General features: G+C 52.0%; 1 protein-coding gene across 1 annotated transcript; it reads right to left on the bottom strand.

Moving 5' to 3' along the window:
• Window positions 1–816: 816 nt before the first annotated feature.
• TRAP1 (TNF receptor associated protein 1) lies at window positions 817–24212 on the bottom strand. Its single transcript, XM_040079247.2, has 18 exons — window positions 24131–24212; window positions 19504–19671; window positions 18315–18397; window positions 17782–17922; window positions 10709–10780; window positions 9869–10029; window positions 8941–9050; window positions 8683–8756; window positions 6344–6499; window positions 5906–6026; window positions 5712–5781; window positions 5404–5551; window positions 4724–4909; window positions 3527–3665; window positions 2994–3079; window positions 2317–2462; window positions 1886–1958; window positions 817–1629 (listed from the first exon to the last, which is right to left on the bottom strand). The coding sequence occupies exons 1-18, from the start codon at window positions 24210–24212 to the stop codon at window positions 1528–1530; spliced, it is 2118 nt and encodes a 705-aa protein (XP_039935181.1). The 3' UTR covers window positions 817–1527.
• Window positions 24213–25474: the final 1262 nt, after the last annotated feature.

Below are 25474 nucleotides of genomic sequence, written 5' to 3'. Positions count from 1 at the left end.
TGAGCCCCTTTCCCAGCTCCCTCAGCCTCTCCTGGTGCTCCAGCCCCTTCCCCAGCTCCGTTCTTTTCCCTGGACATGCTCCAGCCCCTCAGTGTCTGTCTTGTTGTGAGGGACGTCCCCCAGGACTGGAGGTGCCCCAGCAATGACCAGCACAGGGGGACAGTGACTGCCCTGGTCCTGCTGGCCACAATGTTCCTGACAGGATGTATCACCAGCGCTGCAGGATGGAGGTGACTCCATGATCATCTCAGCACCCTCTAAACTATCACCCTTTTTTTCCTCTTCTGCATATGAATAAAAACAAAATGTTAGGTGATGTTAATAAAACTTCTCAAATGACCCCCCAAGCAGCAGGAATTTTTCATTCTGTGCACAGACAGGCATCCTGTAGCTTAAAGAGATGGAGGCTGTCCTGTCCAGCACAGCATGCAAGGAGTTAACCAAACCCAGTCCCAGCATCTTAATCTGCCAATTTAAAGATAAGCTAAACAAATACCAGGGCTGCTCAGAGCCCCACTGAGTAGGAGAAAGGATTCTTATAAACCATTTGCATAGTGTAAAGCAGACACACAGAGGGAATCTAGCATGGCATTTATGTCTGAACCACCACTGCTCCTTCCTTCAAACCAAGGGCTACATCCCATTTCCAGAGACAAAACTATCATAGTTAGAGATTCTCCTGCTTTCCCTCTACACTCTCTATTGTTTTTACAGCTCTCTTGCCACCATGTCCAGTGCTCGATGCCCTGAAGAACTACATACCAGCTGGAAGACACAAAGACCAACGAAATGAAGAGGACAGTGAAATGGGGGACATGCCTGAAAAATAAGAACTGTTTATTTTTCATAAATACTGATCAGCTAGGCGTGCAGTTTATCCCACAGACTCTCCAGAAAGCCACACAGTGGAAATCTGCCTCAGTTAATTCCCTTTTTCCACAAGACCAGGATGAACTCGCTTATCCAGCAGCTCAGTGATCTTTTCTGCCATGGGATTGCACTGACACGTTCCACCAAGAGTATCTGTGTCTGCCAAAGGCAGCAAGCTGTCTCCATGCCAGCAAACTCCTTCTGCCTGGTCAGACTTGGAGGTTTCTTAACTAATTAATTAATTCCAGTGCTTGTTCAGAGCACAAAGGAGCACAAGGATTTTGTGGATGGCAGGGGGTGCATTCACAGACCTAATTGAGAATCTTGCTGCCAACATCTGTTCTGAGAAAAGGCCATTTTTATAAACAGTATGAAATGAGGCTCTTCAGGCTCATGTCAGAAATTTGGGCACATTATTTAAGCAACAGTTTCTGGATTTTGTCCCCAGTAAGAGCACTGCCCTTTGAACAAGCTGATGGTGTGGGATCTGATCATTATAGGTGGTTCCTCCCTGTGCAGGGTGGGCTGGATGTCCCCAGCATTGTCCCTGCCCTCTGCCCATGAACCTGTGCTGGGCCTTGCCTGCAAGCACCTGCTGAGAGTGGCTGTGCCTGAGGCAAGAGATCAGCACAGAGTTCATCCTTCAGTCCTTGGGGCTCAGTTCTTCTCCAGGATTCTGGTGAGGAGCTCGTTCAGCCGGTTCACCATTGGCCTGGGATCCTCATTCAGTCCTGCTGCAATCATGGCATTCTCATAAATCTGAGAAAGAGAAGAAGGCACTAAATAAGCACCAAAGCAAGCTGTCTGAGGGAGGAAGGGAATGTCACTGCCCAGGACCTGCATGCTGAGACCAAGAATGCCTTCTAGGGCACCACAAGTCCCAGAAATACCCAGGGACCACAGAAGGATGTGACTCTTGCCCACTGTAATGGTTCACCCTGTTTTCTGCCATGCACGGTCTGCAGGCTGGTTCTGGGAAGGATGGTGCTGCTTCTGGAGAAGGTCTGGCTCTCACCTGGTCAAGCAACATCTGGGCCAGATCAGGCTGACTGTCCTTCAGCTCGCTGAGCTTCTTAATCAGAGCATGCCTGTAAGAGAGAGATCAACACTGAGACTTGTGATTTAGGACACAGTCAGAGATTTATTTCCAGAATGAGCAGCTAAGTCCCAGTGGGTCACCAAAGTCAACTTCCTTACTCCTGTTCTGGGGTCTTCTCTGTTCTCTCCCATCTGTCCCTATAGCCCCCATGGTCCCCAGAGGGCTGGACATTGTGTGGGGGGCTCATGTCAGAGGCGCCACACAACCTCAGATTAAGGCTCTGTGGCACCAACTGCACTTTCTGGGGAGGACTCTGCTAACTGGCAGCCTTACACTTCCTCCTCTCTGCCTCCACTTCCTAGAGGCTGCTGTGTCCCAGGCCCAGTGCTGGTGCAGTCCCCCCTTACCCCGTGTTGATCTCCAGGGTGGGCTGCAGGAGCTGGGCTCGCTCCTCCTGGGTCTTGGCCAGCTGCTGCATGCGCAGGAAGTGGCGGGCAGCGCCCATCTCGAGCACGGTGATCATGGCAGGGTGGGTGTCCAGCCGCGTGGTCACCTGTGGCACAAGCACCAGTCAGGGCTGCCGTGGACAACGCACGTCTTGGAGGTGGGGAAGGTCTGAGCACTTGGAGTCTCCTCAGCACAGATCCACACCGAGCCTCCACATGACTCATTCCCATCCCACAGGAGCTGCCTAAACCAGCAGGAAACATGGGGGCCCAAATGGCCCTGCAGTCAACAGGCAGTGGGCTGCAGCTGCACCCAAAGCATTCCTTGCAAAAACACCTTTCTAAGCAAGCAAGAAAAGTCACCAGCCTGTGCTGGTAACCTGGGCAACAACTGCAATATGGGCTTTGCTCAATACACATTGAGGTGCGATTCTTCTGCTGCCACGCTGACCATCCAATGACAAATGCCAGCATCCACACCATTTACACACAGGAGGCAGAGAAGAATGACTTCCCACAGGGTCCAAAGAAAAATCTTTGTCAGCAGATCCCCAACCACCTCTCTTTTTAATTCTTGCCCCTTGATCATTACCTCTGTGGATCTCCTGTACTCAGTTACCCAGACACAGAATGCCCACCTTTACTCCAGTGACTCGAGAGCCCAAGGCATTCCTCATCCAGGCCATCAGATCCTCAGCCTCCTTCTCTGTCAGACGTTCTCCAGCTGGCAGGGAAAGAGGGCACATCTGAGCATGCATCTACTGTGTGCAATGGACAGTGAGCTGAGTTTCCACACTTCCATTTCACACTTCCATTTATCAGTTCTCTTGTGGGAATGCGAGTGCAGCACCATTCAGCACACCTACGTATCCTTATCCCAGACTGTGCCATACTCAGAGAGGGCAGGCTCATGCCTTGCTAGGGGCTCTCTGCCTCTGTCTGGGTACCAGATGTATGCATGGGGTTGAAATAAAGTCATGGCAACTCCACACATGACATTCCATTTAACTTTGATCATGTGACATGAATCTGCAAAATCTCTAAGTTGCCTCAGACCATGAGAATGGGAGGGTGGAAGGCTCTTGCTCGGGAGCTGCAAGAGCAGGGGAGGAGGGTGTCCCCTCACTGGTTGCTTGGGGTAGCAGGATGGGCCAGGGGAGCCTCACGGTACCTGGGCGGCTCTCCTCAAACTTCTCTTCCTTATAGTGATCAACAACAATGTCTGTCTCCACAGAGATCAGCTTCTTCTTGTCAAACTCGCGGAGATGTAAGAGTGTCAGCTCATCAAACTGCTCATAGCAGAACAGCACCTGTGCCAGCAAAGGGACAGTAACACATTGGGATGTAACAGCATTCCCTCCTTCCCAAGGCAGCCCTGTACCAAATAGCAGAACATCACACAGGAAACTCACAGGTTCAACCCCACAGTGACTATCACTCAGGGCCTGACATGAAAACAAACCCTTGGAGGGATTTGTTACCACGGGTGGCAGGTCTGCAGCTGAACAAGTCCTGCTGCCCATGGAAAGTGAGAACCAGCACTGACTCCAGTCCTGAGAAGGTCACCTGCCCACTGAGGACAGCTGTAACACCATTACAGCCCTGCATAGCAGCTCCCAAGCTCTTGCTTTGGCGTCCAGCAAAGGTAAGAAACAGATAGAAAAACCAGGTGTCTGTACAAGTACTAAATCACAGAATATGCTGAGTTACAGGGGACCCATCAGGATCATTGTGTCCCAACTCTTGTCCCTGCAGGGCACACCCCAACAATCCCACCCTGTGCCTGAGAGCATTGTCCAAATGCTTCTTGAACTCAGCCAGGCTTGGTGCTGTGAGCCCATCCTTTCCTGGGGAGCCTGTCCCAGTGCCTAGTATCTCTGGGTGAAAAGTGATGTTAGGCACTCTTGATACCCACCCTAAACCTCCCCTGACTCAGCTCCAGCCATTCCCTTGGGTCCTGCCACTAGTCATGAGAGTGAAGAGATCCAATACTCTGCTACCCCATGTCAAGATGTTGAAGACCACAGTGAGGTCTGTCCTCAATCTCCTTTTCTCCAGCTGAACAGACCAAGTGCCTTTGGCTGTTCCTCATACGGCTTCTCCTCCAGGCCCTTCATCATTCTCACAGCCCTCCTTTGGACACTCCTAACAGCTGAATGGCTTTTTTTTAAATGTTGTTAAGAGAGTGTCACAGGTTCCTCCTGGCCTCATGCCACAGTCTGAGCAGAGGCACGGGGGGCAGGCAAAGGCGCCGCGCTGGCAGGGCTCTATCAGGCCTCACTGCCCCGCTCAGCCCTGAGAGCCAGCCCCAACCACTGCTGCAGCAGCTCAGGGCCTTCCCCTGGCTATGGCACAACTGCTCACCCACCTCCATGTCCTTCTTCTTCATGGCCTCGAAGTAGGGGGAGTGCTCGGCCAGGTGCCGGTTGGGGGCACACAGGTAGTAGATGTTCCTGCTGCCGGCCTTCATGCGCGAGCTGTAGTCGGTCAGGCTGGTCAGCTGCCCCGCGGGCAGCGCCGACGACTCGTAACGCAGCAGCTTTGCTATATCCTCCTGCAAGAAACGTGCTCCTGTGAGCTCAGGGCCCGTCACTGAGCTCCACCCGACCCCTCCCAGCCCCAAGGATTCCTGTGCCTCTTGGCAACCCTGCAAAAAGGCTCAGGGGATCCCGAATCCTTCCCTTCCTGCTCCAGATATTAGAGGCAGAAAAGTAACCTGGATAGGATGTAGGTCAAGCTCTCCTGGAAATGGGAATTAGGCAGAAGACAGCAGGAGGGGAAAGCCCATTTTATTGCCTGTTGTAGATGACATTGCACCAGGGAGGGCTGACAACAGTGTGGGTACAGAGACTCTGCACTCTCAAAATAAATGGGAAGCAGCACCAGTCAGAAAGAGTGAAAGTTTAGGCACTAGAGAACCCATAGGTCTTGGCAGAACCAGGAACACAAGTTCTGGGTGTGCAAGTTCCATGGGGAAGTAGCAGTCTCCCTCATCCCAGCTCATGGTAATCTTCCCCATCAGCTGCAGTGTTTGAAGACTCCAGGTACCTTGACATCCTGTTCTGCTATCGTGACAATGCCCTCTCTCATGAATACCCCGTACTCCTCAAAAAATTTGGCATATTTCTCAGGGTCCTTCTTGCTCTGGTCAATGAAGAACTTGATCAACCTCTTCTGCAAAACATCACGGAGCTTCCTGCAAGAGAAACAAGCCTTTGTCAAGACAGCTGCTAAAGCAAGACAAGACATCTTAGGTGAACATCTCTCTGTGAGGGTTGTAGTGAGTCCACTGTCCCCTTTCCCTCATGGCTTTACATCTTTTCCTTGTATCTCAGTCCAGAGATACTCTTGCTTACCTGATCAGGGCACTCTCCTGCAGCAGTTCCCTGCTGAGATTCAGGGGGATATCCTCACTGTCCACAACACCTGGAACACAGAGCAACCCTTGAACAGTGATGCAAACACAAGTGCCAGGCTCAGGAGGGCAGCCCTTGCCTTATCCCTGTGGAAGCAATCATCCACAACCTGCTACTCCTGGTCCCACACACACCTCTAAGGAAGCGCAGCCACTTAGGCAGGATGTCTGCAGCTTTGGTTTGGATGAGGATTTTGCGGCTGTAGAGGGCAACGCTGGAGCCCATTTCCCTGCTGATGTCAAACATGGATGGTTTCTGCAGGAAAAGAGGCAGGAAGTAACACCAGCACTGTGCAGGGTGCCCATGTCACACTGTGATCTTCCCTACAACACTGAACCCAAAAAGAGCTGAAATCTTGGCTCTCCTCCCTAGGGACCTACCTGAGCCATCCCCCGGCTCCTGTGGTGGCTCAGTATCCCAACCACCCTACAGCACCCGGCCCACTGCCGAGACGCCACACTGGACGTTCCTCCCTGCAGCCATTTCTGCCTCCTTTCCCTAAGGAGGTCTCCCATCCTCCCCTTTCAGAGCAGCTGGACAGATGTCCCACGTTCCCAGGACAGGACACGTACTTGCTCGGGCACGTAGAAGATGCTGCGGATGTTGAGGGGAGCGTCGGTCTTGTAGTGCAGGATGTAGCGGGGTTTGTCGTAAGCCTGCGCTATGAAGCGGTAAAACTCCTCGTGCTGCCACTCGCCGATGTCCTTGGGGTCCAGCATCCACAGAGCCTGTGGAGCAGCAGGGAGAACAGCTCTCATCAGCTCTGTGGCCTCCAGGATGCCGGAGCAGGGAAACAGAACCTTTCAAACAGACTCCTCTGCACAGCCTGGGAGTGAGATGTGGCTCAGACACATTATCACGGACTAACAAACTACTGCCTCTCATCGGGCCACCCCTCAGAGGTAACTCTTGCCCTGCAACATATACAGAGCAGCTTTGTTTAGCCCAAAACAAAAGAGTTTTGGCTAACTTCCTTTGCCTCACATTTCCTGGGCAGATCCCACAGCTCAACTGACTGGCAGTACTGGTCAAGTTCTTAAGGCCTGACCAGCAAGCAAAGGAAAACCAAGAGTTTCAGTGAACCTTTTGCAACCAACCTGCCTCTCTGATGGAGGTCACTGTCTCAGCTGAGAGCTTGTGAAGCAGCTCCTGCAGTGCCTGTTTTCTACTGATTTGTTCAGCAGCTTGGGAGATGTGAACCCCTGCAGGGTCACTGCTCCAGCACTGCTTCCCACATGAACACATGCACTGGAGCCATGAGCTCTAGCTTCCACCTGCTGCTGTTCTGACCCCCAGTGCTTTCTGAAGCACTCAGCCCATGCTCACAGCGTGTTTCAGTTTTCAGTATGTCAGCGAAAGTCTTGCATCTAGCAGAGATGTGGGACTCAACACAGAACTGTGTTTCCAGCTGAGTGAAGCCCATCTCAGTCACTGCCTCTCTTTGCCGCTCAAGCCCAAATGAGTGAAGGATTGATTTCTGGGGACAACACAAACATCAAGCCCAGGTCCCTGGCAGCCCTGAAGTCATTAAGGATTCCTCTGCCTCAGAGCCTTGTTCCACAGGTGGCTTCCCCTCATTTCCAGCACACACAAGTGTCCTGGAGGGTTTGCAGGATCACAGGTAGCATTATGGACTCACTGGGGGCTAAGGTGTTCTACAGCAGCTGTGTTAGGGAAAGTGCTGCATTCTCAGGGGCTCACTTGTTGCTAACAGTTATCCCAGTCAGACCAGAGAAGGCCCCAGCTCCATGCTGTGAGCATTCAGGAGCTCATCGAGGAGAAACCCCACCAGGGAACCAACTGTGGCTGTTTGCAGTGAACTGATGCTGATGTGTGGAAAAACACAAAGCCAAGATCCTGGATAAAGAAAAGGCATGAAGTGGGAGCATAATGAGAATAAAGCTGTTGCTGTAAGCCAAGGGAAAACAGACTTTCTGATAAGAATATAAAAGTCCATGACTCTATTAAGGGCTTTTCACCTCTTGCTCCACTACTGCTCTTCTCCAGGGAGCCTGTTATATTGATTGCCAGGCAGAGAGAGCAAACAGCTGTCTAAAGCTATTTCTGGTTTTGTAATTTAAGGGGCACAGCTAGAAAGCCTTTGGAACAGAAACACTACTATGCAGGAATCCAAATAAATAATCAGTGACTAATAACACCAATTACAGAACCTTAGATAAATTAACACGATAAAATGTTTAAGTACAGTCTTGAAAGTCTGTGCAGTCAGTGCCATATTCCAGGAAACAAAAAAGCCACACACATGCTCTCTACCTGCTCTCTTAGGTAAGAAAGCTTTAAACAATCAGAAGAGGAGATGCTGGAGGAAAATGATTCATAGATTTCTGGTTTAAAGATAATTAACTTCTCCCAAGTGATGCCTGCAATTGGGCCAAGAACATCTGAGTAAAATGGATCTGGCTGCAGTATAATGCCAGTGGTCAGAAAATGCCAGCATGAAGCATTAGGAGCTGGGAATAAATCAGGCTGTGAGCTGAGCTGCTAAAAAACCTCAACCACTCCCTGGCAGTGGCTATTCCATGTAAGGGGCAGAAAGAACTGCAGTGAGAGGTGTCTGCACACCAGCAACATGAGCAATCCCTACAGCACTAACATGTCACATGGCTTGAACAGAATAAGCATTACAAAGCACTGAAATAATAATTCAGGATAAGGGAAGATACAGATCTTGCTGATCTCCACAACTTTTCCACAATAAATGCAAACAAGCTGTTGCAGGTATGACTTCAGCTGGATTGTCTCCTTTTGTTCTAATTAACTGATCACTACAAGGTCTGTGATACCCTGGACAATCCTCCCCTGATTTCCAGCTTTATGCTGTTTCCTGTCTCTGGTGGAGCATTATAGTGGTTCATCCCCATGAGTGACCTGCCCGTGGCCTCCACCTCACCTGTAACGTGTTAATTCTTCTCCCATTGAGGTACAGGGGGAAGCTGATGAAGTTGCTGTATTTTGTCACCACCTCTGGAATGGAAAGAAGACACAGAAGGGTCACCTTTGTGGAAACAACACAGCAGGAATTCCCTCAGTAAGAGCAGGTGAAAGGAGTTGCAGGAGAGGAAAAAACCTGTAAATTCACCTCCCATCTGTGGACACCAAGAGACTTCACAGAGCCCTGGGGGTAACAGCAATCCCCTCCTCTACTCACCCTTGACTCGATCTTCATTTGCAAACTCTTTGCAGTCTTCTTTGAGGTGTATAATAATCTTAGTCCCAGCTCTGACCCCAGATGCTTCTGCAATCTCAAACATCCCTGAACTAGGATTGGAAACAAACACTGTGTCAGTTTGTGCCTCAGGTACCCCCATGACAGGACAGAGAAATTGTTTGTTCAACTAAGATTACACACAACACTTCAAGGCCAAGAGGAAAAGGCAGAAAAAGTCTTGAATGCCTGAATGCTCCTTGTGCCTCTGAGAAACCCCAAAAACCAGGTGGCTGTTTTTCCTACAGAGACTCCAGACCCAGGACACACTGCTCTGCAGAGATACTAGCTGCTGAAAACCCAAACCAGGCAGGTGTCTCAGTTTTCTCAAGAATTTAAATAATGTAGTAAATGCTTTATTCTGAGGAAATTTTAAGGGGATGCTGAGCTTGTCACCCTCAGAAGCTCCAATTCTGACATGTCTAGCAGCCCACAGCTTTGCCATCACAGATGTTTGGAACTTCAAGCAAAGGATGTGCACACAGCTGTGACCCACAGAGATGTGCCTGCAGACCCCAGCGCTGCACAAGCTCTGCTCTCTGTGGGTGCCTCGAGCCAAACCTCAGAGGATGATCAGACCAAAGAGGTTCAGTTTGCCTCTGTGGTGTGGGGCCCCTGCCTGCCAGCAGGGATGGAACAGGAGAGACAGCTTCTCTGTCCACAGCACGCCTGCTCTGACAAACCAACTCTGTCCTTGCAGTTTCCACACTGGCACATTTGGCCACGCTTTGTTACTGTGTACCACTTAGCAGGGCCTAAAACAGTCAGCCAGGTCCTGAAAGAACACACAAGCCCTGTCTTTGCACAGCTTTCAGGCCGTGCCTGGTCTGGACACAGCCCCCCGTGGTGCCACCCCACTCTGCAGCCTCACCCATCAGATGACCAGTGATAGCCCGGGCTGCCCGGCTCTGCTGACTGTGAGAACACCTCCACTTTATCAGCCACCATGAAGGCTGAATAGAAACCCACTCCAAACTGGCCGATGATTTTACTGCTGGCTTCAGCTTGGCTCTGCAGAGCTTCTAGAAAAGCCTGCGGGAACAAAGGAGACACAAAGCAGCACAAAGTGACTTCAGGTATTGCTGGAGGTTGTGATCAGTCCCCAGCTGGGTTCCTCAAGCATTGCAGCCTGGCAGTCCAGCACCCTCACCCCATGCTCCTGCATCAGTGCTCTGAGGAAGGTTCCCAAGGAAAAGGGTTTTTCCACAGGGAGACTGCACCTCTGGGAAAGGGGAGCACTGCTTAGAGCAGTAAAAGGGAAACTAGCGAGAGCTCGGTCAATCAGGAGCAGGAAACCCCTTAAAATGGTGCCTCCAGAGGTGAAAACAAAAATCAGGTACACATGTCCAACACCTTGCTGTGGGGACAGAGCTGTGCTTCCCCTGGACATGGGGTAAATGCCAGGTGGGTGTGTGCACCTCTATAAGGATGGCTGGGCAGGAGGGTGTTTGGAGTGAGGGCAGTGGGTGCAGCAGTGCTACACACAGGGCCCATCAGCACTGCCTGGGCTCCCTGGGCCTCCCACAGCACAGCAGAGACCACTGAAAGCCAGAAGACCCCACAGGTAAGTTTCACCTTCCAGGAGGGGTGTAATTTCACAGCTGGGCTGAGGGCCAAGGGACAAAACAATGAAAAATGACTGGGAGAACAAAAGTGATTGTAATTGGAGAAGAGTTTTCTAAGGGAGGGAGAAGGGTTCTCATCCCGTTACCTTTGAGCCTGATCGAGCAATGGTACCAAGGTTAGAAACCAGCTCCTCTTGGGTCATCCCAATACCTGTGTCCTGAAAAGAAACAACAATTGCAGATGAAGTTTCAGTATCAGGAGGGAATCATTGCTCCAGCAAACAGCACCCAAGCAACTTCTGCCTCCAGCTCCCACTCTGTCCTTCCCCTCTGAGCAGTAAATCCAACAGCAGCCTTCCAGCTGTGACTGCAACTGCCCAAGGCCAGAACACAGACTCAGAGGGCACCGAGCTCCAGGGACAGCCACAGCTGCCTACAAACCACAGAAAGCTCAGAGACTCTGGCCATTTCTCAAGGCAAGACAAAACCGTGCCAGGACAGGCTGGATTCTACATCCCTCTAAAAAGCACAGGATGGCAGTGCAGGAAAGAGATGCCAACCCAGCTGTGATCCCACAGTCCAGATGTCATGCACAGCGACACCCTCCATTCCCAAACTGGTGTGAGGGGGAGTTGAGGAGCAGTGAGAAGCAGCTTATTTGCAATCTGCAGATGTGGAAGCGATGCACCAACACTGGGAATCGGCGGCGGAGTGGCGAATCCCTTAACTCTCAGGTAACGCAGATCCTTGTCTGCAAGCACCACACGAACTGATCTCCATCTGCTCTGCCTTTCCCCGCTTCTTCTCCTCCTCACCCTGTGCTCCATGATGTGAGTGTGAAGCTGTCAATGTCCAGGAGAGCTTGGGATTGCATTCCCCTGGGAACAGCCTAAGCCCAGCCAAAATACAATGCACCAGCTACACTTTGTGATGCTCTGCCAAAGCTTCAGAGGCACAAAGCTCCTTGTGATCCCCAGGTTATTACAGAATTGCACTGCTGCATGCAGATAAACATCTCCCTGCAGCTCACACAGCTCAGGCAGCAGAGCCTGCAGCAGCACCACCCAGAAAAGGCTGCAGTAAGTCTCAAACCTGGCTGCAACTTCAATCTGCATGACACCCCAAGGCAACAAAGGTAACAGCAAACCCCAGCTAGAAATGGCCACCCTCTCACATGGGACCCCAGCAAAAATCTTTTCCGTTCTGTTGTCCAGTGTGTTTTCAGACTTGCTCCACACACATCTTCCACAGGAACAAAGGCTACTGCCCTCCAGGATGCCACTCCTAAGAAAAAAGTGCCATTCCCTCTCCCAAATCCCAGCAGCTTCTCTACCTGATACAAGCATCCCAAGAAGCCACTGTTACTGTTCTCGGAGCCATTCTCGGAGGTGAAAAGTTGCCAAGTGAGATGTGATTCTCATTCCCATGATGGATTTAGCTCTACTGGAGTACCTGTGAGCATGGCTATCGCGGCTGACAGCAGCTGGCACATCCAGAGTGGGCTCACACATTCCCAGTGCCTTAGGAGGGGTGGGATTTGGTGTGCAGGGTCAGCAAAATCAGCTGCAACAGAGCTGGCAGCTGCTAGGTGCCTCGGAGGTGAGGTGCCACCATGGAGCATTCACTGGGCTTATTTCTACCAAAGTAAGTTAATGTCAGTACGTATTTCTTAATGTAGTGTTTAACTGCACTAAGGTTTGAACTGTTCAGCTTGTGGGGTGCCATGTGGGTAAGACATCTTCCTGCACCCCCACAAGTCATGGCACAGCAATCCCTTTCCCTTGGTTAAATACAGTAAGGCCAGTCAGCCCACTTGGCTGAGAAGAGGGATGATGCCCAGTAAGATCTCAACAGCGAGAGATCAAAAGCCAAGAAAAACAAACAGCGTATGGCAAAATCTCAGGAATCTGACATGGTCCCTTCCCCCAGGGAAGAAAAAGCCAGAAAGAACAGTTTTCAGCATCTGGTTCAGTTTTTCTTCATGCCAGACCCTGAACAGAACTCTGATCCACTTCTATTTATAGCACAGCATGTCATTCCCAAATTCCTATGTGTTAAAAAAAATACATCCTTACTCCATAAATTTATTTGGCCATTGAATTCCTAATGCCCTGCCAAACTTACTGCAGAATGCTTAATGACAATTCCTGGAGACTGCTTTGATGAGGGTGAATCTCATGAACAAAGAAAGCAGGGTTCAGAACAGCCGGGATGCTGACAGGGAGAGCGGAAAGCAAAGATCCTGGCAAAGCAGACATTCCCTACTGCAGGAAAACACCTGGGGGGATTAGGATGAAGACACCATCAAGATTCAAGCCATCCTTGCCATGTCCACATTTTCTGCAGCTGCCTTTTGGCTCCCTTCACCACATGGAGCTGCTCGGGGGAGCGGGAATAAAGCGGCAGCAGAGGAGAGATGGGAGCTGAGCTCTGCAGAGCAGGAACTCTGCAAGTCACAGGAAGCACCTGAACCTGCCTGTGAGCAGCCCACCTCAGGCTGGGCCCACACAAATGCTGGCAGCTCCAGGTCCATGAAATCCAAGAAAACAGCTGGTGGAACTTCTACTGCTCTTCTCACACCGCTCTGTGCTGCAGCAGCTGCTGCTCGGCATCTTCACCAGGAACCACCAGGGCATCACACAACCCCTGCAAACACCTTCTGCCCACCACCATCCAGCCTTCGCTCCACCATCAGAATTACAACCTTTCTTCCCCTTCACACGGTTCTAGCCCTCCCTTCAGCCTGCAAGAAAAGCTTTATCAGGCTGACCACAGCCACAGCAGAGCTATTTGTAACAGCACAAAGCAAATTGTACGTGGGGCTTCTCAAATTACAGAATATGAGGAATATGCTCATGTGCCAAATGTTTCTCTACAGCTTGGAGAGACCAAGACACAGAGTTCAGTGTGCTGACCCTTCATTAACAGAAGGTTAAATACAGAAGACCTGCTGTTACTCCGCAAAACCACCACCTCCTCACCTGGGTGAATTTCTCCTCTGGTATTTCTCAGGGCCCAGAGTAAAAATCCTCCCCCAAACCACTCCCTGTAAAAGACAACTAAGAGGCTGCAGACCTCTGGACTATGAAGGGCTGGTGGCCACAAATGGTGAGCTAGATTCACTAACATTTACCCCAAAGAGACATCAGCTGAACGTTGTTTTTAGCACCTTTTTCTGTGTGGAGACCTCCAAAGTACCAAAGCTGTTGCTGACCTGCACCTTTGTGCGTTCTGTGCCCTTAGTTCTAACCCTGTGGTGAGGGTGCTGGATGTTTGCAGAGACCTGCTGTGTAAGTTTATTTAGGCTTTGCTCATTACCTGAGTCCAATTTAAAGTATTGCAGAGCTTCCTTACACCTAACAACCCATTAAGCAGCCATTAACTGCTGCCTCTGCCATGACTGCATCGGAAGGAATGCTCCCAGCTAGAGGTACCTGGCTGAACTATTGTGTCTTTCACTTTGCTTTGTTGCAAAACAAACACTTGAAACATTTATTTCAGTGTAAAACCTCAACGGGGTATCAGAAGAACACTGACTATATTATAAAGACATGCTGCTTTCACCGGCTGATAAAATCCAAAAATGTCTGATTAGCAAATGTGCCCACTGTTATTTAAATACCTTGATTAAAGACTTAAAATTCACAAGACCAGGACAGCAGCTGCACTAGAGCAACGTTCTGGTTTAGAATCATTAAAACATCTGCAGCAGCAGCAACCAGCAGAATAAAACTGATGCCTGTGAACATGAGGTAATCTTGGCCTAGTACATGGAAGTTGTCCAAAGCAGAGAGCCTGAGCTTTCCTTTGCAAAACCACAGGCTCAGCTTGCACCCATGCAGGTTTAAATACTTGCTGCCTAGAAAACTACTGCCCTTCATCCACTTTGAATTTCCCATTTTTATACAGGATATGCTTATTCTGCCACGAAGAGAACTGAAAGATTGTGCACTTCCTTCCTTGGGCCACAGATTATTTGAGATGTGTTTATATTTCTGGGTTCTGGGCTTATTTGTTAAAGATGATGCAACCACTGGAAGCTGTAATCCCTGCAATCTGTGGCACATTTCTGTAGTTTTAATTACACCTAAGGCTTGCTGAAGTACAGCCAGATTTACCCCTCTGTCTCCACCTGTCCATCTCCTGCTTCCTCAAGCCCAAGTGATACACAGATGCTGCAGTGCAGGTCACCTCTGCTGCAGCCCGGTCCCACAGGGGAGGGGGACCTGCTCCCCACCTGCCCCAAGCTTTGTGGGACACAGGGGTGCATCCATCTGCACCGACTGCTACAGCCCAAACAGCCCAGTCCTCACTGGAGCCCCGGCACAGCCTGATCCAGGCTGTTTGGTGAGGCAGGAGAGATCTGCTCAGTGATACAGGGAGCTGTTGCAGGGAGGAGCGGTGTTTGCAGTCATTTTAACTCCTCCCAAACAGCAAACTGGTGATTTTGTGGCTTCGCAGACACTGATTTTGGATGACGGCAACAGAGAGATGAAAGCCCAGCAAAGGGAACTGAGCAGCCCAAGCTCTGGCAGCGACTCTGCTGCTTTCCCATGCTAGAACAGCAAGCACGCTCCCTCCCCCAGCAGAAGCAGCCATCAGCTCTGTAAACATTTCAAACCATTTCCTCTAAACTGTCCTAGCCCTAAATTCAGCACCAGCAAGGAGCAGGGCTGCAGCCCCGAGCTCACACATCCCCACGGCAGAACTGCACCGCTCCAACAGCAGCACAGCACAGCCAAGCGCCTGTGTCACCTGCCTGTCACCTGCTGCAGGTGCTGAAGGTGAGCTCTGTGCTCACAGAGCCTGTGGTCTCCGTTCCCACCTCAAAGGCTCCAAACCCACGTTGGTAAAGCCTCAGCACGCGCAACTGCAGAGCTCTGCAGAGCTGTTCTCATTGGAAACACACCCCGCACATTTCCAAATGGATTTTCTTAAGCACTCTGACCTTGCAGGCTGTGGCTGCTACAGATGGAGCTGTCCTAGAAACACAAGGCAGTTTTCAAAGGGATGGAGGAAATTTGCTAAAACAACAGGACTTTGGTGAAGGAAGCGAGGTGGTGGAATTCAGTCAGCACGTCCCTCTTAGCAGATACTACACTGCAATGCTTGGGTGGAATATTCCTGAATGAAAACATCCTATCAGAATTCCGAGTTCTGCTGTGCTTATGACTGGAATTCAGTCCTAGCAGAGAACAAGGAGAACTGCAGGCACTGAACAGAGATGAGTGTAGTCCTATACCAGATCTACATAATCCCCCAGGAATGTGCCTCTAATGGCCATCACACAGTAGAGACCTGCCTTTTCTCAGCTCAGTGAGACACAAAGAGATGCTTGGAAGAGGGGGGGAGAGATTCAGCAGATCCGGAGGCACAGAGCAGCATGAAGATCTGAGGTGAAGGATCCAGGGGTCAGAGTGAGACAATGGGACCTTTCTAGGAATAAAAAAGGGGGGACTGTTGCTACAAGTCATGTATGAGGGACCTGCTGTCTCTTTTTTGGTAGGTCCTAGTGAGTACAGAAAACAAAACAGTGTCTAAGGCAAGATCCGTCTCTGCCTCAATGACAGCAGCAAGCTTTCTTTCACCTTTGCATTCCTGAAAGGCATAGAAATGTTCTGAATGATGCTTGTTCACAGTAATCATTATATGCAGTTTGCTTCTTCAGGAAGTTATAAATAACCCCCTGACTGGAGGTAAGGAGCTTTTGGCACTCTGGAGAAGGCAAAGCTATTAAAGAGATTGGAGCAGCGTTGTTCTCGCTGCTCCCCACAGCCCAGGACTGCTGCAGTTAAAAGCTTCCTAGTTAAGACTCATTTAATGGCATTAGAGAGGCACTGACAGCCAGGCAGGGGGTTATAAAAAGCCCAATCCCTAACCCATCTAACTGGGATGGCATCAGAGGCACCCTGCGAGGTGAGCAAACAGCTCTCCAACCAAACTGCCAAACGAGGGGGGAGCTTCCACAGGGACAGGGCATGAGAGGTAACAGTGGCTTGATGGATTCAGATGCTTCGTGTCCACTATAATCTCAAAAGGGAAAGGTGAGAGGCAGGAATGACCCTCCCTGCCTGGGGCTAAGCCAGGGCTCCTTAAACAACTGGTGTTACACAGAGTCAGTGTGACAGGAATAGCAAAGCCCCTGCACCATGGTCTGAGAATCTCTGCTCGGTGATTGTGTTGCCCACTGACAAGCACTAACTTCCCCATGGCAACTGCAGCACTTGTTCTTCAGAGGAACAGAAATGTAAAATAACTGTGCAGCCTCCAACAGCCCCCTGTGCTTTTGTCCCATGTGAAAAGTATCAGCCTGTCTGTGCCACATCTGCCCTGGACCTGCCATGGTCACTCAGGGCTGCCTGCTTCATCCTCCTCCTTCCCTACTCTCTGAGGAATGTCCACAGCTATGCTCATGGCTGACACAGCCCCACAAGGAGAGCCTTCTTAACATTAGGAACTCTGCCAAGAAAACACCGAAACTGAGGCTCAGCCTCCCACCCTGGACAAGAGCCACGAGCGAGATCAAAGTACAGAGAGAAAGCCCAGCTCCACTTCCCTCCCCACGCTGAGGCCCACAGGTGACTGCTCTCACAGACTGTGTCCCTCCCAGTCAGCATTTTGTCACCAGCAGGGACAACCAAAACCTGGGCCCAGGGAAGTGCTGTGCTACTGCCCAAATCTACAGTCCCAGCTGGGCCTGAGGGCACAACCTCAGCATCAGCTGGACTCAGCCTGTCCTGGAGCAGGAGCAGATAGAGACAGACAGGAATGGGAAGTTGTTCTCACTAGCCTGGCATTTCCCCTCTCACCCAGGGGAGAGAGAAGGTCTGCAAGCAACCGTGTAACACCTCAGACTTAAGGAGATGCATGAAAACCACCCCAAAGGTCAGGAGGAAACCAGATTCACCACTTACCCACTAGTGAGAAACTCACACAACCTGGGAAGTGCACTAGGCAGGAGAACTGGGAGAAGAGCTACAGGTAATTCCCAGTAGGGAAAGAAGGAGCAGCAAATTTTCCCATGGCTACAAGTGGGGAGCAGATAACATTGCTGGTTTCTCATCAAATCCTGAGGTTACAGCCTCATGAACCAGAGCCCAGCTGAGGACAAGGACATTCTTTGGGCAGCCTTGGGGCCTGTGCTGCTGATCAGCTTCCAGTGACTCTTCATAGGACAAAGGCCAGTGATGAGAGCAGCAGGGAATAACACAGCTGTTACCTGGATGGTGATGGTTCCCTTTCCACTGTCTGTCTGCAGGTGGATCTCCAGCTCTGGCAAAGCCTTTCCTTCTGTCATCAGCCGGTGTCGCAGCTTCTCCAGAGCATCGCTGCCATTGGAGATCAGCTCCCGGATGAACACCTGGGGACGAGACACAGCCTGACCCTGCAGCCTGGCCCTGCCCCCTGCACAGCACTCCCACAGTCCTGGGAGCTCACTGGCTCCCACAAACTAATTCCCAGCTCCCCAAACTGTGTTTCCCCATTATCTGCCAGGAGAACTGTTTGTCCAAACTCAGCGTGAAACTGCAGAGGCTCAAGGCTCACAGTCACTTGGCTATACTACAAATTGGTTCCAAAACATATTTTCAAGGTGTATTAAGAAAACATCATTCAGGAAAGCCTGACATGAAAGCTCAGGACTCACTGGGAACTGAACAGTTATTCTTCCAGCTCAATCATTTTGGATGTATCCCTTGACAGAGACAGGGTTTTGCCAACAGAAAACCTCCCAGCAAGTCGTGGGTGTCTTACCTCTTTCTCTGAGTACAGGGAACGGGCAACAATGTCCAGCAGTTTCTTTGTTTCAGCCTGGAACTCATGTTTAGAGGCAGCACCTGGAAAAAATGTTAGGGTTGGGGTAGTTCAGCTTGGAAAAGAGAAAGCTCAGGGAGGACTTAAGAGCCCCTTCCAGTGCCTAAAGGGGCTCCAGGAGAGCTGGAGAGAGACTCTGAACAAGGGCCTGAAGTGACAGGACAAGGGGGAACAGCTTTACACTGCCAGAGGGCAGGGTTAGATGGGATATTGGGAAAAAAATTCTCCCCTGTGAAGGTGCTGAGGCCCTGGCACAGGGTGCTCAGAGCAGCTGTGGCTGCCCCTGGATCCCTGGAAGTGTCCAAGGCCAGGCTGGATGAACACATCCATACAGCCACCCTTGCAGGAAGGGAGCTGTGCACACGAAGAGAAATCTCTCCCCAGCTGAAAGACCATCCTTGGCCTTTTAAAAATAGCAAGAGGCATTAGAGAACTCATTTTTCCTGCAAGAGGCATTAGAAAACTCTGGGAAAACACGGGGGAAAGCCACAGGTCCCACATCACTTCTGCCATGCCTTGCTGGGGAGGACATACATCCCCCAGAGATGGGGTTGAGCCAGAGTGAGGGCAGCCAGCACATCAACCCCACCAGAGACTTCACAGCCTGGCAGTCTCAAAGTTACCTCCCAGAAAAATCACAGAGGCACAGAGTTAAGCTGTTATTACTGTGCTGGAATAACTCATTGCTCAGACTGCTTTAGAGCACCTCTCCCCGAGGCTGTGCAAAGCAATTCATTCTAGCTAAAGGGCTGACACCAGGACTCTCTCATCACACCTCCACGATCCACAGCAATGACCTGGGCAGACACAGCTTGCTTCTGGGACAGAAAATTCTTTTCAGCCAATTCCAGTGCCTGTGGAGCCTCCACACACACACACATGACCATCAACTGCCTGGCTAAGCCCATGGATGCAGTCTTGATGTCCTTGTTTCTCAGTAAAGCCCATTCTGACCTGCACAGCCACGTTTTGGGAGGAGATGGTGCAACACAGATTGAAAGGATGTGGTGACCAATACCTGCACATCCTCCAGAGGCAGCAGCACTGCTGAGGAGGGCTCACCTGCACCACACCTTGACCCAGGTGCACCCCAAGAGCGTCCCCACAAGACATGTGTGCCCAGGCCCACCTTTCACGTTCTCTGTGTTGCTGATGATGGTGTGCAGGGGCTCTTCCTCCTTGCTCTCTGCTGTTTGTGTGCTGTACATCCGGACAGCAGGGATGCTGGAGGCAGGAATGTTGTGCTGGAGGCTCCAGCAGTGGAGTATTTGTCTTTGCAGACATGCTGCTCCTTTTGCTAAAGACACAAGTGAAGATGTTTCAGTGCACATCACAAGTCCCGCACCAAGAGGAGCAATCCTCAGAGGTCCCACCTAGGTAATTCCATGGCAGTTACACTGTCTGGACAGTTCCCTCACCATCCAACACCCACCATTCCCCTCCAGAATTGCCTTCACTGCACGAAAAGGGCAAGTTGCACTTTGGCTCTTCTGAATTAAAATTTTATCCAGAAGATGACAATTAGCAGCTTTTCCACTGAATTAACCAGTCAGGAAGAGGCAGTCTGCAGCTTTCACTGCTGTTACCTGGCTAAGCAGAAGAAAACTCCCACATCACTGCCTGTGAAAATATAAATTAGTAATAAATATTTGGCCCTTGACTGTCCAATCACAGGGATTACATCCCCCAACAACGCTGGGTCCAGAGCAAGCAGCACATGCAGCAGCAGCAGCAAGGCCACCAGTCACAAAATCAGTGGGGAAAACGAGACCAGTCAGGAAATGGCACAGGCCCCCTTAAGGTCAGGCATTCCCAATTCTCCTCCTTTCAGTATGTCCAGGTGAACCCAACAGTCTTCTCCCTGTTGGGGGATGAATCAAAGCCAAAGATCATTGCAGCACTACAGACCTCTGTCCAAAGCCTGTTCCATGGAGTGATTTCTGAATTGTTGGGAGAATGGCCTGTGCCAGAGCAGGATCCCAGGGGGTGCAGACCTGAACCTGTAGCTGCCCTGGGGAAGGCAGCATCTCGGCCTCCCCCACTCCTACAGTGAACAGAAACAGACTGGGCTGATGTGGGAAGCAGAGGTGGGACCAGGACAGCCTGGGCAGAGCCAGGAGAACGTGGATAAGCAGCACAAGTGGCTGGAAGCAGTGACAAGCTCAGGTTTTCCTTACAGCTCCCTCTGTGCCTGTTGGCTGTTTCATCCAGCAAGGGAAGGAGACAAACCCTACAGCTGACATTTTCAAGGGGTCCTTTCTTTAGATGACTGGGTACAAAAACACCCAAAGACTGAACTGAAGCCCATTAGTATGGTAAGACTCCCAAAGCACATCTGTGGCCTCCTTGGAAACAGCTTCCATGGCCATCTCCTGCCCTCCAGGCCAGCTGACATGGGGGACCTCAGCTCCCTCCTGAACCTTCCTCCACTTTGCCACAGCTTTTGAGTGAACTCAGCATTCCAGCCTTTTCACCAACATCCCTCATCCTCTAGCTCAGGCTCACTTCACAAGTGCTCTGCAAACCTCCTGCCCCATAGCAGGCCCTCAGTGGGGTCATCAACAACAGGGCTTGCTGCTCCACACCATCATGCTGGGCTCTCCCTTGCTCCAGACCAGGTGAACATGAACCCCTGAGCTTTAACACACTGCTGGCTCCTGCACCTCATCCTCAAGAGCTGACAGAGGAGGCTGTCAGTCCTCGTTCTTCCTCCTCCTCCTCCTCCTCACAGAAATCTTTGAATCAAGATCCACTTCTCCAGCCAGAAGCTTGAATGACTCCCCAGTCATTCTGCCCTTAAAGAAAAGAGCCCACAAATAGTTCTAAATGCATCTGAACACCTCCCACACACATAACTGTGCTCTCTGCGTCACCAACAGTTCTGCCGCATTATCGCAGGACACGTTCTGAACTTCCCTTCCACTGCCTGTGCTGTGCTGGGATCGTCTGGGAAAGTGGCAAGGAAAACAACCCGGGTGCCTGAGGTGGAAAGCAGCAGAGCACTCACTCTCCAGCCCCTCAAGCTTCAGAGGGGAAGGGCCTGCAGCTCAGGGTTTATATTTTTTAATTATGTACTTACATCTTTTTATACTCATTTTATGCTGGGTGCTGTAGGATAACTGCATTGTACGTAAGCACACACACATCGCGTTTCCCAAACAGCAGAAATAAAAAAGACAATTTTGCTTTCTTCCTAACTCCAGGATCCAAAAAAGACACAGATCTGCAGCAGCTTAAAACCTTAAGGCCACTTCTATCATCAGATGTCCAGGCAGCAAAGCCCCAGAGCTCCCACACAGGTCACCCCCCAGCCCATGAACACCAGCTGACTCTAGAAACTACAGCTATTTATAATTTTATTTCTGGCTATTTATAATTGTTGATGTATTCCCATTTTTTGCCTCCCTACCTCCAAAGCACAATAATAAATCACCACCCATCAATTCGGAAGTTGCTGTCGGATTTGTGCAATGTTTGGTCTTATCATCCTTAATTAACAGCCTGTCCCATGCCAGGGAGAGACACAGCTCATTAAACACAAGCTGCAGCATCTTCAGCCCATTTGCCTCTCCAGAGTCTTTGCCTGGAGCAAGGGAGCAGAAAAGGCTCCTGGCTATTCTGGGTATAAAACCACAATTATCAGCACACAAGAGCTGTTGAGAAGCACCTGCTGAGGTAACAGGTTATGTGCTACTCATAATGAGCCTCAGAAACAAATTCTTAAGCCTGGCTGACAGAGAAGGAATGGCTCTTGCCCCATATAAGCACTGTGATATGCTGGGGCAAATCAGGACTTTTGATATTGAGTTAATCAAATGTGGAGCTCTGCCACAGCCCACACCCCTTCCTATTCCCATCACTCACTGTGAGAGATGGAAAAAGCCACATTACTACCTGAATTCCACTTCTCTGTGATCCCAAGTGATCCTGAGCCTATGGCCACAAACCTGCCTCGCACACTCACAGCAAAAACAAGGACCCTCAGGGGCTGCTTTCAATCCAGACACCAGGAAGCCTCAGTGACCCCCCGGCCAGTCCCCCAGGAAACAGCCTCTTCTGGAAAAACCACTGCAGTGAGCAGAGCCGAGCACCAGCCAGAGATTTAGGGTGGGAAACCCTGCATAAAGCAGTCTGTGGCTCAAAACAAAAGAGAAGAATTTGGGTCAGCAGGAATTACCATACCAGCTCCAGGCCGGGCAGCTGGGAGCTTCGGGAGCTGCAGGGAAGAGCTGCAGCAATTAACACTCCCAGCTCAGAGCTCCTTACACACAAGGGCTCTCTGGCTGGGCAGCAGATCCCTGAGAATCTGGGGAGAGGAGATTCCCTGACTGACCCACCCACACCAACATATCTCCCAAAAAGCTCTCCAACAGCTCCAGCCTCTGAAGTCGTGAGAGCAGAGAGGAAATGCTGCCCGATGAGGGAAGGGTCGGCTGCCCCTGCAGTCTGGATCATAGGAAAGGAAAACGCCTCCTGCCCCTCCCTCTTTATCCTCACCCCACACAGCTTCTGCTCACTACTTTTTCCCTGAGGGAACCTGAATGACAGGTTAAGGAATAAAACTCTGGCTCTGCTGGAGTATGTCTAATCCACCAGAGGCAGCAGCTTTGTTCTCAGACATGGATGCTAACAAGTCTCTGGGGATTTCTGTGGAGGAAGAGCTGGATTGCCCAGAAACACACAAGTGGCACTCTGTGACACAATAAATCTGACAACCCGACCCTGAAAGTGACCCTATTTGTCACACAATATCCTCTGTCACATTTTCTCTTTGTAACCTGCAGGGAAACCACAGACCACACCAACACACAGATCTGTCAATTAGGGGCCACGCAACAGATAAGGAAACAAGGAGCAGAGCACGGGCTGCTGGCAGGACACAGGCAGGACTCTCCTCACCATGCTTCGCTTAACGGCAACTCACAGGCACACTTCCAGGCCACGAGGGCCTTGGTAAGGGAGCACATCCCATAACTGAGGCCTCAGAGTTTGGATTTTCTTAGCACTCACTCCTGTCAGCTGTCTGAGCTGAAACTTCAAGTGCACCCCTGGGAAATGCAAACCCTTCAAGCTCATCTGTAAAGTCCCCTGGTACTGACACGGAGAGAACAGCACTGCTGCTGCCTTCTGCTCTCATGCAGGTACCTGGGCTGTTCACCCTGTGTGAGCTGGGACATGCACTGGGACATGATCTGAATGTGCTGCACAGCCCTTAGGAGCCGGCAGGTACTCCTGGATGTCCTGTACACCTTATATAGGCCAGGAGATGAACTGGGAGTGCTGCATGAACCTGGACATGAACATGGATATGGAATATATCCCTACACGAGGGAACCTCATCACGCTACACGATCTGAGCACGCTGTACACCCCGCATGAGGCAGGACATGACCCAGGAGCCGCTGGTTGCCCTGAACGCGCTCTCTGCCAGACAGGAGCCCGCGCTGTTCCCTGCACAGGCCCAAAATAACTCGCCCCTCGCAGGAAGGAGCGTCGGGCGTTCTCGGGTCACTTCACCGGGCGCTGTGCGCGCTGCTCCCGCGCTGCCGGGCCGGCGCCCGTTCCGACTCTGCCGAGCGGCCACGGCCAGCACCGGCCGAGAGCGACGGGGGACACGGACCCTCCGCACCTCCAGAGGACGCACACGGCCGAGCGCAACTCCGGGCAGGCGCGGCCGTCCGGGCCGAGCCATGGAAGCCCGGCCGCCTCCTCAGCCCGGGGGCCCGCGCCCCTCACGCCGCCCGTCCCCCCCTCACCTGCGGGCGGGCGCAGCCGGGGCGCGGCCCCGGAGCGCCGCAGGGCCGCCAGGAGATACCGCCCGCCCCGCGCCGCCGCCATGCCCGCGCTGCCCTCCCGCGGCGCCCGCTGATGACGTCACGGGGCGGGGGCGCGCGGAGTCCCCCGCGCGCGAGCTGTGCGTGACGCGCGCACGGTGACGTCAGGCTGCCCCTCAGCCCGCGCGCGCTGCTGCTCTCAGGGCTCCTCCTGGCTCCCCTCACGGCCCCGACCGACCGTGCTCAGGGAGCGCCGGGGCTCGCTCCCCTCACACGGCTCCGGCCGAGTCCCCTCACGGCCCCGACCGACCGTGCTCAGGGAGCGCCGGGGCTCGCTCCCCTCACACGGCTCCGGCCGAGTCCCCTCACGGCCGCGACCGACCGTGCTCAGGGAGCGCCGGGGCTCGCTCCCCTCACACGGCTCCGGCCGAGTCTCCTCACGGCCCCGACCGACCGTGCTCAGGGAGCGCCGGGGCTCGCTCCCCTCACACGGCTCCGGCCGAGTCCCTTCACGGCCGCGACCGACCGTGCTCAGGGAGCGCCGGGGCTCGCTCCCCTCACACGGCTCCGGCCGAGTCCCCTCACGGCCGCGACCGACCGTGCTCAGGGGGAGCCGAGGCTCGCTCCCCTCACGGCTGCGGCCGAGTCCCCTCACTGCCCCGCCTGGTTCCCCTCACGGGGCCGTTTCCAGAGCTCTGCCCGGAGGTCGGACGCCAAGCTCAGGACACCGTTTCCAAACGGCTTCTGTTAACGGCGGTTAAAATCCCGTTCTCGTTTCTGAGGACTTGTCAGGAAAGGGAGTCAGACACAGCTTACAAACCCACCGTCCTCTCCCTGTGGAGACACCCCTGCGGGTATCTCACAATGAATAGCCTCGGGAGCCCATTCCACGGGACGGGCTGTGGCAGGACCTCGGCAATCGCAGCTGGCGGAGCTCGGTGCACCGTGGCTCTCCCCGTTTCCCCACAGAGGGGGCTGAGGGCGGAAGCAAGGCTCCTGGGAGCAGCCCCTCAGGGAGCCCCTGCGTGCCGCACCTTGGCCGGGCACCCTGCTCGACGCTGGGCCAATTGCTTAACATCTCATTTTTCCATTTCTCTGAAGCTCCTCATCCCCCGGGGCTATTTTAGCGTACATCATCGAGATCTAAGCGGCCGAGGTACTGGAGAAAGGCTTTGGATGGGATGCGGATGAGCGAGGAAATGAACCACTCTGCCGAGAGCCGAATTTGGAACGTGCGTGAGAGCAGAGTCTGGCCTCGATGAGCCGCACAACCAAAAATAAAAGATGGAGCAGATCTCTTTCGGTGAGCACTAACCACTTCCAGAC

The sequence above is a fragment of the Hirundo rustica genome, chromosome 15 (assembly GCF_015227805.2).
Source record: "Hirundo rustica isolate bHirRus1 chromosome 15, bHirRus1.pri.v3, whole genome shotgun sequence".
Classification (NCBI taxonomy): Eukaryota; Metazoa; Chordata; class Aves; order Passeriformes; family Hirundinidae; genus Hirundo; species Hirundo rustica.
The sequence above is the reverse complement of the archived record's forward strand: the minus strand, read 5'-3'. Positions and strand labels throughout refer to the sequence as shown.